This window comes from Hippocampus zosterae, chromosome 8 (genome assembly GCF_025434085.1).
Source record: "Hippocampus zosterae strain Florida chromosome 8, ASM2543408v3, whole genome shotgun sequence".
NCBI lineage: Eukaryota > Metazoa > Chordata > Actinopteri > Syngnathiformes > Syngnathidae > Hippocampus > Hippocampus zosterae.
In genome coordinates, this window is record NC_067458.1 from 21,161,625 (window position 1) to 21,178,686 (window position 17,062).

General features: G+C 43.8%; 2 protein-coding genes across 2 annotated transcripts; one reads left to right on the top strand and one right to left on the bottom strand.

The window, feature by feature from the left end:
• Positions 1-113: 113 nt before the first annotated feature.
• On the top strand, positions 114-3,943 carry im:7152348 (uncharacterized protein LOC559250 homolog). Its single transcript, XM_052073123.1, has 4 exons — positions 114-193; positions 1,287-1,654; positions 1,753-1,848; positions 1,935-3,943. Exons 2-4 carry the CDS (start codon positions 1,317-1,319, stop codon positions 1,978-1,980), a joined length of 480 nt encoding a protein of 159 aa, XP_051929083.1. The 5' UTR covers positions 114-193; positions 1,287-1,316; the 3' UTR covers positions 1,981-3,943.
• On the bottom strand, positions 3,560-15,280 carry rab6ba (RAB6B, member RAS oncogene family a). The gene is made up of 8 exons (XM_052073121.1): positions 14,934-15,280; positions 9,308-9,366; positions 7,078-7,131; positions 6,895-7,000; positions 5,894-6,005; positions 5,499-5,592; positions 5,231-5,297; positions 3,560-4,571 (listed from the first exon to the last, which is right to left on the bottom strand). Exons 1-8 carry the CDS (start codon positions 15,001-15,003, stop codon positions 4,507-4,509), a joined length of 627 nt encoding a protein of 208 aa, XP_051929081.1. The 5' UTR covers positions 15,004-15,280; the 3' UTR covers positions 3,560-4,506.
• Between the last annotated feature and the right edge of the window lie 1,782 nt (positions 15,281-17,062).

Sequence of the window (17,062 nt, forward strand, 5' to 3'; positions counted from 1 at the left end):
GCCGCCTCCTCCGAGCCGCCTGCTTCCACAGCTGCTCTCTGCGGACGTTACAGCAGGCAACCGGGAACCGCCCCCACAATCCCAACAAAAGCAAAGAAACAAGCTGCGCCGCCTTCATTCATAAAGCAAAACCTCCCTCGGCAGCAAGCCACTCACTGTTCCTGGATGATATTTGGAGTTCTACTACTCTGCTGTAAGTACGTTGCTTTGCTGTTGTTTTTCCTCTTTGTTGGTGACGGACGCACTGTGTGCAACTCGCTGGGTCGTAAGTAAGAGTAAAGCCTTATGGGATTGTTGGAAAATAGAATGAATGGACATTTTGGAATTAAAGTAACTGATTTTCTCATCCTATTCTCCGCAAAACCTTTTGCACTCACACTCACACCAAGGAACAATTCACAAAACGCTTTTGTAAACAAGGTCGTCTTTTTTGACTGAAAAAAAACCCAACAACTAATGTACAATATATTGTATATATTTTATCATGTATATAATTGTATCTATGATTCTATAGTTTTTTTATATGTATAAATGTATATGCAATACACATTTATGGCATCTATTGTAGCATTTTTGTCAACATTTTCTGATTATTTTCAGTCATAAACAAGGAAAACAGAGTACGAATAAGTGAACCGCAGTATAAGAAAAAAAAAAATCAACCCATCCAAGCATATCATTTCCAGTAACAAGGAAGTGCTGCTGGACTTCCTGCATCACATTTTTTTTCAGTTTCTTTTATCTTTCCGAAAGGTCATAAAAAGTGTCAAAATAAGTTCAACAATTAAAAGTGGTGATAAGAGTCATCATAAATGTACCATGAAAGTACTTAAAACAAACTGTACTTAAAGTAAGTACAGTAGTAAGAAAGTACTTAAAAAACACACTGAAAGGGTTCAAATCAGCGAGCGGCTGTTAAAGTAAAAGCGAAATAAATCAAAACTACTCACCCAGTCGTCGCTTCTGGTGCTGGAGATGTGTAGCTCTGTGCTCCACTTTAGGACCTTCAATCCTGTTCTATGCTGGGTTTAAGAACTTCAAAAGAACCCTGGCTTTCTTTGAGGAGTTTGTACGTTTGCCGGAGTACCTGGAGAATACCCGGAGAATAGCCGTACTTTCTGTGGGTTCTCTCCAGGTACTCCGGCGTCCTCCCACTTTCCAAAAGACTCAAATTGTCCATAGATGTGAATGCGTGTCAATGGTTGACTCTTTGTGCATTGTGATCGGCCGGTGCACAAGTCCAGGTGGGCTGGACGCCATTAACATGATCTTGCACCCCTGCAGAGAGGCGTTGCCAGGGGGGGGGGGGGTCCTACATGGTGCTGTGCGGCGAGGGCGACTGCAGCGTTTGCCTGCTGGCCTTCTCCCGGGCGGAGCGCGTCCCCCGGCTGCTGCACTGCCAGCACACCTTCTGCCAGGCCTGCCTGGAGGCCATGGCGGCGCGCTCGGCACCGGGAGGAGTTGGGCCGGCGCTGAGTGTGCGCTGCCCACTGTGCCGCCGCGTCACCTGCGTGCGACGTGGCCTCAGCCTGCAGGAGGCGCTGTGGGTTGACAGCACGCTATGGGAGCAGATACCGAACGACCGAGAAGACGATGATGATGGGGAAGGTGGGACCAAAGAGGAGGTGAGGGCGGCCATGCCCCGAGCACAATGGTAGCTATCAGACGACCTCTTCATTCTGCGTGATTTTTTTTTTTTTTTTAATCGTTGAGCCCGATAAGAAACAAACTTGAAGGTCTCTGTCATCCCAGCAATTCCGCCAGACACAAGCTGAAGTTCCGCGTCTTCTTCCGCAAGTTTACACTGACCAAGAGGCCCAGAGAGCAGATACTGCCCAGCAGTAATGTGTAAGTCGGACCGCCCCCCCGCCCCCGAAAAGCGAATGTTAATGAAAACGCAGGATAAATTGTTGCCTTTTCTTTCATCCTTGAAGGGAAATGAAGTCGTGGCGCAGGCTCTCCAGCGAAGAGATGTTATGATCCTGCCCCCCCTCCCAGCCCCCAACTGCCCCTTATTTATTCTGACTATAGTTCTCCCAGCTGCTGCTGTGGGATTTGGCTTAATCGTGTCTAAAACACTTACAGAGACACCCCACCCCACCCCCCCACAAGGAACAGATGGTTTCTCCTAAAATTTGTTCAACACTAAATAACACCAATCCATTTTTTATTTATGGTGACAAGCTAACTGTTAGCATCATAAGCAGCTTGACGGGACAACTGCTTGAAAGACTTCAGCACTTACCCTCTATCCTGCACTAGATTTATCAATTTTTTCAATTTTATGATGAACAAAATAGCGCAAAACAACAAATGCAGCTTTACAGGACAACAATCGCTCAGGACACCAGTCTGACTTTTTCCTATTTTTCTTTTTTTTTTTTTGAGGGGGGGGGGGTTCACGTCGAATGTTCAATAAACAATCACTTTTTTATGACAAGAAAAATATCGTGCGAGTATGTAATTGTGGATTTTCGGTTTTGGTAGCATTATACGTAGCTTTACAGGACAACAATTAGCCTTATAACACCAGTCCCTTCCAGCGAATGCCTGGAATTTGAAATAAAATTATCCTTTTTTTTTTTTTTTTTTTTACTGCAAAGTAACTTTCAATTGTGGTGTATGATACGCAGTTTTACGGGACAACAATCAGCTTGTATACATCACCCCCCCGCCCGTCGATGATGACTGCTTCTTAATAGCACAACGTCACACAACAGAAGCTTGCGACAAAAGACTCGCTGGAGCATGAAAGAGGATTATAGAAAAGCATTCATCCAGCATCTGGCCAAGAGTCTCCGTTGTGAAATTATGAAAAAACTGGATCATGACTTTCATTATTAAGCAAGCCAACAAAGATTGAGTGGAGATACAGGTCTCAGGTTTCGGGTCAACGGTTGATGGTGCAAATTTTGGCCGGGGGTGGTTTCCAAGTGGGATGGTGCAAGAAATCCGTTAGTTGGTGATCCGGTTTGGTGTCGAGTCGTTGGAACAAGTCAGGTCAGGCTGTGAAAGCCACGCTGAGTAACTGTGACGGATTGCCTTTCCTGTTTTGTTTTGGGGTTTTTTTTGTATTAGTAAACTGTGGTTTCAACTAAGATCTGGACAAAAGTCAGGAACAAGATTTGGATTCTGGAGCAGGTGTTGGACTAAAGTCTGGACTGAGGTATGGACAGAAGTCTAGACCAAGACCTGGACAAAAGTCTGGAAAAGGTGTGGACCAATGTTTGAACCAAAGTCCAGTCAATTCTCTTGACAAAAGTCAGGACCAAGATTTAGATTGCAGACAAGGGTTGGACTTAAGTCTGGACACATGTGTGGATGGAAGTGTATTCCAAGAACTGGACAAAATCTTGAGCAAGACCTGCCCCAATGTCTGAACCAAAAGTCTGGAGTTTCATCTTGGCTAAGCTGTGGACAAACGTCTGGCCAAAAATAGAGCTCGGATCGGCCCAAAATGTAGTCCAAGTTTGGACAGAAGCTTAGTCCAAGGTCTGAACAAAATTTCTAGACAAAAGTCTGGTCTAAAGTTGTATGTCAGAATGACCACGAAGCCGCGTGGTGGTTGGCAAGACATGTTTAATGGAGACATGCTCTTTACAGTTAGTGAGAGGAGAGCTGAGGTGGTCTCGGCCGCCTCGCTGCACAATCATCTCGACAACGCTAACATACGTACGTTGACATGTGGACACCAGGGTTCCTATTCGCCAGGAATAAATACAAAGAACCATCTGTAGAGTCCTCATTCAATGAAGAAGGAAAAAAATTTAAATAAAAGAAAGTGCTCATCAGACAGTAAGGCTGCGTGTTGTCTTCTACATTCTGGTTGTAAAATAATGAAGATGAAATGATAAGCAGCAAAGTGACTGTGTGTGTTTTCCAATGCCAATGTGTCTTCCCTGACTTAAATCTCAAATTGAATTTTTTAAAAAATAAAATAAAACCATTAAAAATGTCTTCTCAATGTTAATACATTTGATGCCCCCCCATATACAGTGGAATGTTGTGTGTCCACAAGGAACAAAGTGACACACACACACACACATGATGTACAGTATAGGAACAATGGGAAGTCCGACATTTGTGTGTGTGTATGCGTGTGCGTGCGTGAGGTGTGCGCGTGAGTGTGTGAGGTGTTACCTGACATTTTGAGAAGCATGCACGGACAGTCCACAAGACGTGAAAAGGCTCTATTGTGGCTGTCTGCCTTAAAGTTAGGGTGCTCCAAACACGAAGAGAATTTGTCCCTGAATATTAAAAAAACATACAAAAAACAAAGCGTGGGCAGTACAAAAAATATATATAATGAACAAAATGAAAGAAAGAATGAAAAGTCAACTTGTTTGTTTTGGACAGCTTCAGAGTTATTTCTCTCTGAAAGCACTGACCAGCAGTCAGGATGTTAACCAATAGGAAGGCTCAACATAAGAAGCGTGTCGGCATGGGGGGTTGGGGGGGGGTTGTATATGATGAGTGTTAGCTACTAGCAACTAACGCTAGCGGCTATTAACAGGAGCAGCCAGCCTCGCTCGTCTGCGGCTCCTGCGCTTTGTCCAGCTTGATGTCGATCACTGGCGGGAGATCGTGAAGGATATTTCGCAGTCGTGATGGAGCTTCGCGGTTCAGCGAGAACAACGTCGAACAGCGGTTCTCAACCTTCTAAGACGGACCGAACCCAACCACTTATGTAGTTACCATTACTACCACTTGGTGGTGCTGTTGAACTTCAGTCAAAAGTATGCCGTACAGAGGCTTCCACTGGATTTAGAAGAAGTTGTGGCTGTTTTTATAATGTAGTACTCCTTTACTTCCACGTGATGGTGCTGTTGTAGGTCAATAAAAAGTACACCCGAACGGAGGCTGCCACTGGATTTAGGCCGTACAGAGGCTTCCACTGGATTTAGAAGAAGTTGTGGCTGTTTGTATAATGTAGTACTCCTTTACTACCACGTGGTGGTGCTGTTGTATGTCAGTAAAAAGTATACCAGTACAGAGGCTGCCACTGGATTTAGTGGCAAGAGTAACATCTAATAAAAGATATATTGTTGACGGACGTCACGTTGGCAACGGTGCGCTAGCGTGACCTTCCGTTTTGCATACCGTGCCCAAGCGTAGCGCTTGGCGTGAAGGTTGCAGAACAACAAGCATTATTCGAAAGTCGGGCAGCCTCCCACGACTCGAGTTATGTCGCTTCAACATGTCTTTATGAACATATTTGAAATAAGGATACTGCCTTCTTTACTGGTCTCCTGCATGTTCTCCATTCCAGGAAGAGCCGAGGCCACGCGGCGGAACAGCTGTGAGGGGGAAAAAAAACCCAAAACAGAACATTGAGAGTGATTCTTCCATCCCATTAAATTGAAAAAGTTCATTTCAACATCGTCAATGCAGCACATAAATGCCCAAGACTCAAGAATCCCGGTGACTCAATTTACTCAATTTTCAACCTAATCGATTCCCGATTGAAATGACTCCATTTTCTTGAGGCGGTCTTTCACCTGTTTGACGTTATGGCCCGTCTTGGCGCTGGTCTCGGTGAACATGACGCTGAGCTCTTTAGCCCGCTGCTCTCCTTCCTCGATGCTAATTTGCCTGAGGAGCGTGCACAGGAAATCATGTTCAGCTCCACTTGAACTTCCTTCTACACTTTGATGAATGATTTAAGTGAGGTCTTAATGTCGAGGTTAGGCTTTCAAGATAGGTTCAGGGATTCAAGTTCAGAGTTTCAAATTTGAGCCAACTCTTCAAAGTATGTGTGGGTGTGTGTGCGTGCGCGCGCTACGACTGAAGCAGACGCCGAGGCTTGCTCATCATCGTCGTCACAGAGAAGATTGCATAACCCCGGTCCTAAAATACACGAGGTCTGTATCTCCGCCGGCGGTGCAGCGCCTACCTCTTTTCTGCCAGGTCTGTTTTGTTGCCCACCAGCATGATGATGACATCACTTCCTCTCTCTGTCCGCACGTCATCAATCCATTTAGATGTCTGCTGGAAGGAATTCACGTCTGTTGAGACAAGGCACGTCGTGAACGAGACCATATTTGCAGAAGAAACGTGATGAAGAATACTTCATCTAATACTATTCGTAGCTCATTATTATTCTGATCTCATTAGTCTCATCAACGCAAAATAATTTACAGGATTTATTCTAATACATTGTCAACCATCTTTACAAGACATACAGTAAATGAATGGCAAATAGTAAACAAAAGTGATATTTGTAGTCTGTGTGCCAGAGTTTCATTCAACATACACACAAAAAAAGGGAGGAGCAAATGACCAGCAAATATGGAAGACCCACCTTGTGATTATCATATTGCTATACTTCTTATATAGACAGTATATATATTTATATTTACACACTTTTTGTCTTCTACTTTCTCCCCTTTCATAATTTTGCTGCTGTAAATAGGGAATTTCTCCATTGTGAGACATTTTCACCACTGGGCTCAAACTATATCTTACCGTTAAGCTATCCGACTTTCGATAAACAGAAATATAACATGTTGTTTGAAAATATGCCTTTTGTATGCGTAGCTTCTGGGTGTGTTTAATGATTAGAATTACCGTTAACATCTATGCTAATTTACGTTAGCCGATCTCGGACGTTTCGCATTATAGGTTTGTTCGCGCCAAGCTAGCAAGCTAGCTAGTGGTGTGCACCATTTTAATAAAAGACGACTCGATACAACTTGCGATAGATGGGGCGCGATATGATTCCTGGACAGCTGATTTTGAAGTGGAAGGATTCCAATCAATTGGATTAGCGTTTTAGTTGGCATAGAGTAGCTCAGTTAGTGGGAGGAAGGGCCAATAAGTACATTCTAGTCTCTCGTGCGCCATTTTTCACCCATCGCGGTCACGTCTGGAACGTGTAAAAACTGTGAAACCTACTTGTAATATCATACACGACCACGGCCACCGTCGAGTCACGTATGTAGCTCGGGATGAGGCTCCTGAAGCGCTCTTGACCCGCCGTGTCCCACAGTTGCAACCTCACCTGTTGCCGGTTTGATCAACGAAACCGACGCAGTCAGTTGATGAACACGGAGTCAAGTCGGCGACTCGGCATCTTACCGTTCGGTCCTCCAGGTACATCGTTTTGGATAGAAAGTCAATTCCGATTGTTGCCTTGGGAGCAGAGAGAATAAATCCAGAGAAGGAGTTGATTAGTAGGGTTGCAAAATCCTGGAAATTTTCATCATTGGAAACTTTCAGTGGGATCCAATGGGACCGAACCAGGAATTTGGATTGGCTCTTAAATAACGCAGTGAACAATGTCAAGGACCTTCATTGACTGCCGGAAACGTTTTAACAAAAATGCTGAGACTCGGCTTGAGGAGCTTTGAGAGAGATGCTTTTATTGGTTTATTTTTTAATGTAATTTTTTTGTCATGAATATCTCCGCAGAGAATACAGAGGAAGCCATGCCTGAAAAGTAACAGAAAGTCAGCCATTGTAGTTAGATGCAGCCATTTTAGGCTCTTGCGGGTGAATTTCCAGGACTCTTTTAAATAAAGAACCCTTTTTTTTGAGGGCCGGGATATCATTCTGCACGACTGTTTTTGTCTGCATCGAGGCAGATGGCTCCGTGTTCAGACTTGGCACGTGTTTGCAGTGCGTCACGAAGCGCACCGTTTCTCCCGCTATGACGTCCTCATGTGATCTTGCCACAAATAAATCATCAGCCTAAAAACTCGGACCATACCGGCACCTTTTTAAATCACATTAGTGCATTTTTAACTGTCAGAACGAGTGGAAAGAGACGTTAAGCACTGTGTGGGCGTTTTAAAGATACAACTGAAATAAATAAGATATCATGATCTTTAATTAGGTGGACAGGCTTTCCCAAGTTCCGATTCCTGTTTAATGGAGATGTGCTGCCATTTGAGGCTCTTGAAAGGGGTTTGGTCTTCTTATGTTCTCATTTATGTTTAGTTTCTAAAGGTTTTGGGATGTAGCCGTCATGTTTTGTGTTGCCCGCTTGGAAATCAGTAGCTCTGTCACGCTCTCGTTTCCATGGCAATGCCAGTGACCGGTGTGGGGCAAACCAGGCAGTCTGGCCGAGCGACAGAAGAAAAAAAAAAGACATTTGTTATCAGGCTGAACCGGCATAAATGCTTATTTTTCAGGCCACGAAGGCCGCTAAATCACTGGGTGGCAGAGGGTAGACACAAGATAATTTACAAAAAAATAATCTTTACAATGACAGGGATGCCATTTTGAGGTATTGAGACACTGTGATAATTTGAGTGAAAGGTTTCCGGGTTCCTTTTGGCCCAGATGTTAAAAATAGGATCCCCACACAGACAGCTAGCTATACATGAACACATTAGATCCTTGTAAATTTTTTACGATATGATTTTGAATGATTAATGAGCAATGTCATCCGGGAGGCTGGCTTCAGGCCCGTTGTGCCTGTGGAAAAAGAAAAACGGTGGGCCGATTTTCTCATTCAACGCAACGTCAATGAATAGAATTCAAACTAATTTTCCGTTTTGGTCACACATTGTCCTTCAATGTACATTGTGCTGGTAATTACCATGTGCGCCCCTTGGCCACCTGGGGGCGGTGTAAGTCAAACATAAGGGTAATAAACTTGGCAGCACACAGCAGTAAGATCAGTCGCTCTTTGCAGAAGATAAAGAATACATGCCTGTCTACATGTGTCACTGCACCGCTGGCATTAAATCAGAAATGGACACTTGGATGTTCGCTGTAAAAATCCAGACTTGGAGAATAAAGAGTGCGAGTGTGAAAGAAGCTGCAGCTGATATTAATAAACGCGACGCTCTCTACTGGGCCATTATTAGAACAGCAGATGCAATTTAGCCAGCATCCATCTGTCCACTGAAAAGCATAAAAAGGGAGGAGTGTGAGGAATGAACTCGGTGATTTCAAGTCTCGGGACGAGAAGGCAGCCATTTGTCTTCATACTTTCCTTCAGAATGATTGCCGAGGTGATTATTTATCCGGCAGCATTGAGGTCAACAGCAGACCGAAGGCAAAAGGCATAATGTGTTCACTCCAACGAGTGTGCTACTTTCTCTTTCACAAGGATAAGATTGGTCAGATCTCAAAATATGTCCGAACCCCCCCAACAAAGACCGAAATTATTTAACAATTGTACACTTGTCATGGTATTAAAACTGTCTTTGCGCAGATAATCTGATTACGATTTCTCTGAGGTAGCCTGTATACCCCACGTGAGCGCCGCCACGCTTTGTGGGCTTTATTGGAACGCCTTTTGATCCGCATGTAGGACTGTCTTTGTGTAACCGAAGGCGCTTGGAAGCTCCATTTTTACCTGGTACGTGCTGTCGAAGCTGTCGTACATGAAACGCGTGATCAGCGACGTCTTTCCAACTGCAAGAGAAAACCTTGTTAATGGAGAAGACTGGCAAAGTTGTCATGAAATATATATTTTTTACAATTGAATAGCATTCCAATGTGTCTTACCAGCACATTTCTGAACCTGGTTTTGTCTCTCATCCATATGAGCCATTGCCAGTGGCCACTAGGGGGCAGTATAATACGGTGATCACGACGCTCAACAAATAACAATAGACTTCTTCGAACGAGGCTGATAAATGACGAGAAAACAGCCAAGCTCATTTCACGTGTACTCAAGCATGTTTTCATCATTTGAGAAGCCCACCACAATCAATGAGTGTGTATCCAGCCTTTTTTTTTCCTTTTCTCCCGCATATGTGGGTCAGGTCACGGCGATAGAAACCTAAGCAGCGAAGCCTAAACGTTTATCACGCTTGGCACTTCATCCAGTACTTCCAGAGGGGAATGACTGGTTAGTCCTTGAAAAATTATCTTTATTAATGGGCAAATGTATCAGTAACGCAATTCTCTTTCGATACATCAGTGGATCATACTACGTACTATAAGTTTACCACTTGCCATCCAACACCCTGACACAATCATTGCAACTCCTATCAGGAATCAACATCATCCACCTCTAATGAGCTCCGCCGCGCTCGCCAAGACTTTTAATCAAGGAGACTAATTACACACGCCTGCTGTGCATATCTGCCAGGCACAATGTGATGCGTACATAATGACTATCCTAATGACGCCCCGCTAATATCTTAATCAACGCATCATCCAAGCTAACTTTAGATAAACGCAACAGGATATCTGGCAGTGATTTTCTTCAACACTATTAGGCACGTAATGCTCGATCTAATAGAGAGAATGAAACGGTACCATTGGCCTTAGTAGTGCTGAGAGATTTCAGGAAAAGATTGTGTAGCGCTTTTTCGGGCAAACATTTTAATAATGTAAAGCCGGTGGTCGTTTTCAGTTTACTAATTTAGTGACTAAACAAGCTAGCTAACTTTACAACCAACTTGGAGTTTTGCACCAAGTGCTGGCACCAGAATTGCACCATGACTTTTTCAATGACAATGTCAACTATTATGTCACATTTTACCGATGTTTGACGCGTTTACCGTGGTATCATTTCAGTACTTGCATCAAGATATTTTATGCGGGTATAGAATCAAAGTCAAAATGTTGGTATTGTGACAATGCTACAACCTTGTTGCAAATATAACTATGTGCATTATATGCATAACAGACAGAAGATCTCAAAATTGTGAGCTAATCGAAACCAGTGACAAACACGTGCCATCTAACCTGTGAGCCAGCTGAATAATGACCAAATTAGCTAGCTAACTAGTAACCAGTGACAAAAGTGAACATGTGAGCTAAATTATTGTGTGTGTGAAACCACCCGACTAACACCCGAGCTAACTGAATAACTATTGACACAGTTTAAACAATTACCTGTAAACTAACTAAACAAGCCATGAGGAAAACTAACTTGCATATCTTTACGACTAACGAGTGCGAAAACTACCCAGCTCACTTCTGAGCTGACCTGACGACACTAAAAGTACTCAGCTCACCTGTGAGCTACAAGCTAATTCGTGAGCAAACTGAACAAGTACCGGTACCTAAAGCTAACCAGTGAGCTAAGCACAGAGGACCATAACTCGCTGGCTTACCGGCGAGTTAACTTAACAATGGAGAGATTCATTCAGCCTCTGATGTTGTTATTTTACAGCGTGCGAAGAGGCGAAGTGCGCATGATGTCACCACTGGCATGGGGTGATGGAGGACAAAGCCATTTCAGTTATATAAAGCATCTGAATCTTTAACAGCTTCTGGCAGACAGTTTCTGTTCATCTTCACACGCTGGCACAAAAATGGTAATGGCATAGATTCCCAGCTGGCCAGTCCTCTGAGCTAATAAAGTGTCGGTGGAGCAACGTGCGGGCCAATTACAGAGGAAATATAAAGCACCTGCAGATACCGCTGCATATCCCGCACTTGTAGCAGCAGCAGGATAGCACACAGGGTGCTCAATTTTACACCACATTAAAGTAACTGTGTTTGGAATCATTTACTCATTCCCTGTTCCTCAATAACTACACTGTAGAGAAGGATAATACTCGCTGGCTAACCTGTAAACGACAAAGCAGCTAGCTAATTTCGGGGCTAATCAAACAAGAAAATTGTCCCAAACTAGCCCGCTAACTTCTGAGCAAACTGAGGGAGTGAGAAACTCCCCCACTAACTTCTGAGGCATCTTAAAAACTAATTAGCTCTCCAAACAACCAAGCAGTGACAAAAACAAGCTAGCGAACTTGTGGGCCTAGCTTGCCAAACACGACGTGACAAAACCTAGCGCCAAAACGGTGAGCTAACTGAACAAGTGACAAACTAGCCGGCTAACTTTAGATGCAAATAACTATAGTGACAAGAAAAAAAATAATAATTTGCCAGGTAACTTGCCAACTAAAAAGGAAGAATGACACAAGGTCAGTCACATGGGTGCCATGGCACCTCCGAAAAGGCATTCGCATAAGACACATTTACCAGTAGCTTCTGAATAATGGATGAACATGTTGACAAACTCCACAAGGCCAACAAAATCTATTTCAGATGTTTTGGGCCAATGGAGAATTGTGACTGGAGGCCAAACACTCACACACACAGGCGCATATACATATTGATGACACAAGAACAAATGCAGGCAGGTGTGACGCCGAGTTAGCCTCATTGCATTAGCCTGGGGAAAGCAGACACGAGGCTGTTATGAGAGGACACGCTTGTTTTAATGCGTACAATTAGATTAGATTGCATCCTCCGGGCAGACGGGAAGCAGCACAAATCAGGACATTTTCTTTAAGTAGGCCCACAAAAAGACTCGAGAAGCTAAACCTGAAAATACATCCAGCTGTTCACTGTCAAGTCGTCGGCTTTGAGCCAATCCAGTTATTGCTTTGCTAATAAATATCTCAGCACAAAAGTTTAGCCAGCTAAACTGTGAATCAATTGGATAAGTGGCAAACACGAGCCGGATAACTTCTGTTCAACGACCAGCTAAATACAAATATTTGCATTTTAGCAGCCCTGCCGCAAATACTAAAATCACCAGTAATTGACACATGCGAAAAGGTTTGTAAAAATGAAACGGTGGCAAAGTTTGTTTTCAATTAGACAAGGCTATGGCCCAACTCAACGAAACACCAAAATGTAACAAGGTCATGCCAAAGAAACCGTTTGGTCTGAGGAGTCACATAATCCTCCTTCCTCCTCGGCTGTTTTGACAGTAGTGCTGAATCACTGGAGCAATATGCTGCACCGCAACGCATGCTAGCTGCACTCCGGCATCAATCAGTGTGTGTGTGTGTGTGTGAGAGCGATGGAGTGTGTGCTAGCAGGAAGCGGTGGCCTACCAAGATTTCCTCACCGCAGAGAATGAAGTGAGACTGCGTGTTTACACACATATGGGAAGCTGTTTGGGCAATTATTCCTTATCGTTGATAATGATCTTAGAGCAGAGCTCTTCAGAATTCTTTTTGCGATAAATTCTTTGTGGCAAGCATTGGTCGGGAAAAAAAAACTTTAGTACATTGCACAGTTTTGCCTTACAGGTAGCACGTATCTATCCTACTAGTGAATACAGCATTTCAGAGTTGTCCTTCTCGTATTCGTTAATATCATACAGTAGTATATACTGTCTGTAAAAAAAAATAAAAGATTCATTCTACTAGTGCTCCAAATTGTCTCACAAGTGAATACAAAGAGCGTGGACCTCCAGTTGATATCAATTTTATCATATACATGCTTTATGGAATTCACTATATGTTGCTATTTGGTATCCCTCATAAGGGGACCACGAGTGTTTGATTATCTGTTAGTGGTGTTTAAGGTGCAGTGGGTAGGATTTAGTGCCATCTAGTGGTGAACTAATAAAATGCATCAACCTACACTCAAGCGCGTGCATTTTGAAGCATGTGCACATTGGTGACACACTTCATAAGCCTTCCAGCAATTTCTTCAGCAGAGGTGCTAGCAAAATGACATCTAAAACGACTTATTCCCTCACTTCACGGTTAAATAGAAGTTTTCGTAAGTTTGTCACCTTCGGGTATCCGTAGTAGAAAGATGGCGGCAAAGTGAACGCGAGCCCCGTTTAATATAATTAGTGATTACTTCACCTACAATTACATTAAAAAAATATGTAGAATTGATAGAACAGAATGTTTAGCATATTATTGAAATGAATAGTGCGTTTTTGAAATAATCGAAAAATCAACACATTTTTACACACTGTGCCTAAATTAGGTAACAAGGATATGGAATAAAAGCACAAGCGGCTTTCCAATTACACGCGTGTAGATATGAGGCAGCATTAGTGTGAGCTTTTCGATTGTGCCGTCTATTTATTTCCTGCTGGTTAAATATGCACGAGGCAGGCCCCCCCCCAATGTGCCGATGTACAAATATGCATGGCTATGGCCATTGTGATGGGTCACTGGAGCATCGTTAACCTTTAGCCTGGCAACAAGTCATGATTTCCTAAGTGCGGCTGGCGTTAATTAAATCAACATCCCCCCCCCCCCCCACCCAGTGTGGTGATTCTGTTTAAAATTTAATGACATTGCAAATCCTCGCTGACTTTTTAACTGATGACGGCTGGCCCCAGACACATACAGTGATAGAAAAGGCCAAAATCATCATTCAAGTTACTTGATCACTCTGTCTTGGCCAGAAAAAAAAAGTATTTGTTTATATTTGTATACATGCAAGGCGGCATGGTAAACGACTGGTGAGCGTGTTCAACTCAGTTTTAAAGCTGAAAACGTGGATTTCAATCCGGTATCTTAATGTGTTAAATTAACATGTTTTCCATGTACTTGTGCACATTTCTTTCAAGTCAAGATACTACTGTACTTCTATCCGGAAAATTAATTTAAAAAACATTTCACCAAAATAAAGGTTGTCTGCAAAGCATCCACTGTAACTGTCTTGAAAAGAGTACAATTTGTAGAATTCAATGGTGGTTATCATTGGCCCTCCTTTAATAAGCATTGAAGGCTTTGGTTGCCGAGATGACCTCATCGTGGGAAGCTTGGAAGCTCAAACGAGGATCTCGTGGAAGGAAGCGACGAAACCAGGGGTCCATTTTGGATCCTGGCATAATAACCCTTCTTTTAATGGACCCTATTTTCAGCGAGGGCGCCGGATCAGAACCTTTTCAAGTTCTCCCACGGACAACAACAAGCTGGGTGTGTCCGACACTGTCAATCAGACAACTTCACTCCGTTCACCGAATCACTCTGGCCGTCCATTTTGGCTCCTCATAAACGTTTAAGAATGAATGACAGCACTCTTGAAATTGTTCAATCGTTTCAAAGAGACGCCCTGAGGTTACCCTCAGCTAAAATCATAGCATTGGGAATTCCTATGACGTTTGTTGAAGCTTGACTTTGACGAGCTACTTTGAAATTGACCAAATATGAACTTGGTGACTAGGCAGGTGCATCGGCATCACGTGACAACCCCCCCCATGCAAAAAAACATCCAGAACTTTCCCCAGAAAGCGTAAATAAAATGTCACGTCTTACCACTCTGCTCTCCTAAAAAGACGAGCTTGAATTTCCTTAAAGGGTTGCCAAAGTCACTGGCCACGGACATGTTGACGAAAAGGAAAAAAAGGCGGCCAGTGGACGCCGGGGGAAAGACTATTCAGGCTTTCGGTGCTACCGGACGGCGATGAAGATGCTAAAGAAGAAAAAGGCAGCGATGTCGTTGTCGCACACACTCTCCACTTCCTCACAACCTCCTCCTCCTTTAGTCTTTCTTCCACGCTCTGTCGCTCACTGCGTGACGTTGACAAGTCGCCACTCAGCACAAACCCAAACGTCAAGCTCGCTCCCCCCAGAGAGTGCTCTGTGCTGGGTGGGGGACTATTTACTAGTGATGTGTCGTTCGCGAACGATCCGGCTCCCAGAGCCGGCTCTTTGAAGTGAACGATGGGAGCCGGCTCCCACCTCATTGGGAGCCGGCTCCTCAATGGGAGCCGGAACGGGAGGGTTATAGTGATGTGTCGTTCGTGAACGAGCCGGCTCTTAGAGCCGCCTTTTTTGTTTCTCCAGTTGTTCCCCCCCCCCCCCCTTCGGTTAAAGCCGCACGTGATTGGTCAAGATCTGTGGTAGACGGGGGGGGGGGGGGGGTTCACACACACACACGCGCGCACACACGCACACACGCACACACACGCGCGCACACACGCACACGCTACAGTTTAGAGAGGGGGGAGGGGTTAGAGGAGAAGAAACAGCAGCGCGCGAACGAGAGAGACGAGGAGACGACAGAGCTAGTTAGCAAAAAAAGAACACGGTGGAAAGCGAAAAGGTGAGAAATGGATAGAAAACGCAGTGAAATTTGGACTCATTTCAATGTTATTGATAGTTCAAAGGCAGCGTGTAGACTCTCAAAGTTAAAATATCCCATAAATCAGGCTCCACAAATAACCTGCACAGGCACATAAGAAAAGTCCACCCATCAGTACAATTGCGAGAGAAAAGACAAGCAAGGGAACCAGATGTTAATGAAGGTGCTAGTGTGTCTGCAACTGTTGCTGCTGCTCCAATGTCACAACAACTGCCTAGAAGTACAACCCAGAGCTCTATCCTGTGCAAGGGTCTTCAGAAAGTGACAGCTGAGCATCAGACCAGCGTAACCACAGGGAAAGTGAAAGAGTTAGTGGATGCTCTCTGTGCATCCATGGACAGAAAATTCCACAGAATGGAATGGAACACTGTTCTGTCAGAAACCACCATTCTTGACCCAAGATTCAAGAAGCTGGCCTTCACTGACAATAGAGCGGCTGATGAAGCTCTTCAAAGAATAACTGCAGCAGCAGCAAGAGCCAGCCAGACAACTGCACTGCCAGGAGGCGAAGAGGGAGAAGAGGGAGCAGAGCAACAACAAGAAGAGCCACAAGCATCTGCTGTTTGGAGGTTCTTTGAAGAACGAGTAACTGGAAGCACTACAAGACGGAATCCTTCATCAGATGCAATTCTGGAAGTGAGATCCTATCTTGAGGAGCCCCTTTTCCCGAGAAGTGCAGACCCTTTGAGCTGGTGGGAGGCCAAGGATTCACTGTACCCACGTCTTACACATGTGATGACACGGAGGCTGTGTGTTGTCGCAACATCTGTGCCCTCAGAAAGAATCTTTTCCAAAACAGGGCAAATGTTAACAGAAAGGAGAAACAGGATCAACCCCTCAAAGCTGAGGTACTTGGTTTTTCTTAATGCCAATCTTCACTAAAGACATTAAAAACTTTTACCTGGATGCTGCTTTTTTCTTTTTGTTTTACAAATTTTAAGTTATAATTTGTTGTGTTGTATTCAATGCTTACTTGTTTTACTGTAAACAGTTAAAAGCTTATAAATATAAATATTCAGAGATTGGAACTTTTTGTTGACCTTGTTTTGAGGTGGGTCTTTGTACTTTGTTTTTATTTTTGTAGCACTCCATGTTGTACTCCATGTTGAGTATAAATAAATATTTGATATACTCTCTATTTTTTGCATTAGTAATTCATTTTACACATAATATTACGTTATTTTTGGTAGTAAATTAATTTAAGCAACAAAAAAACTGAGGAGCCATTGGGAGCCATTTGGGAGCCGAAAGAGCCGGCTCTTTTTAGGGAGCCGATCCAAAAGAGCCGGCTCTCCAAAAG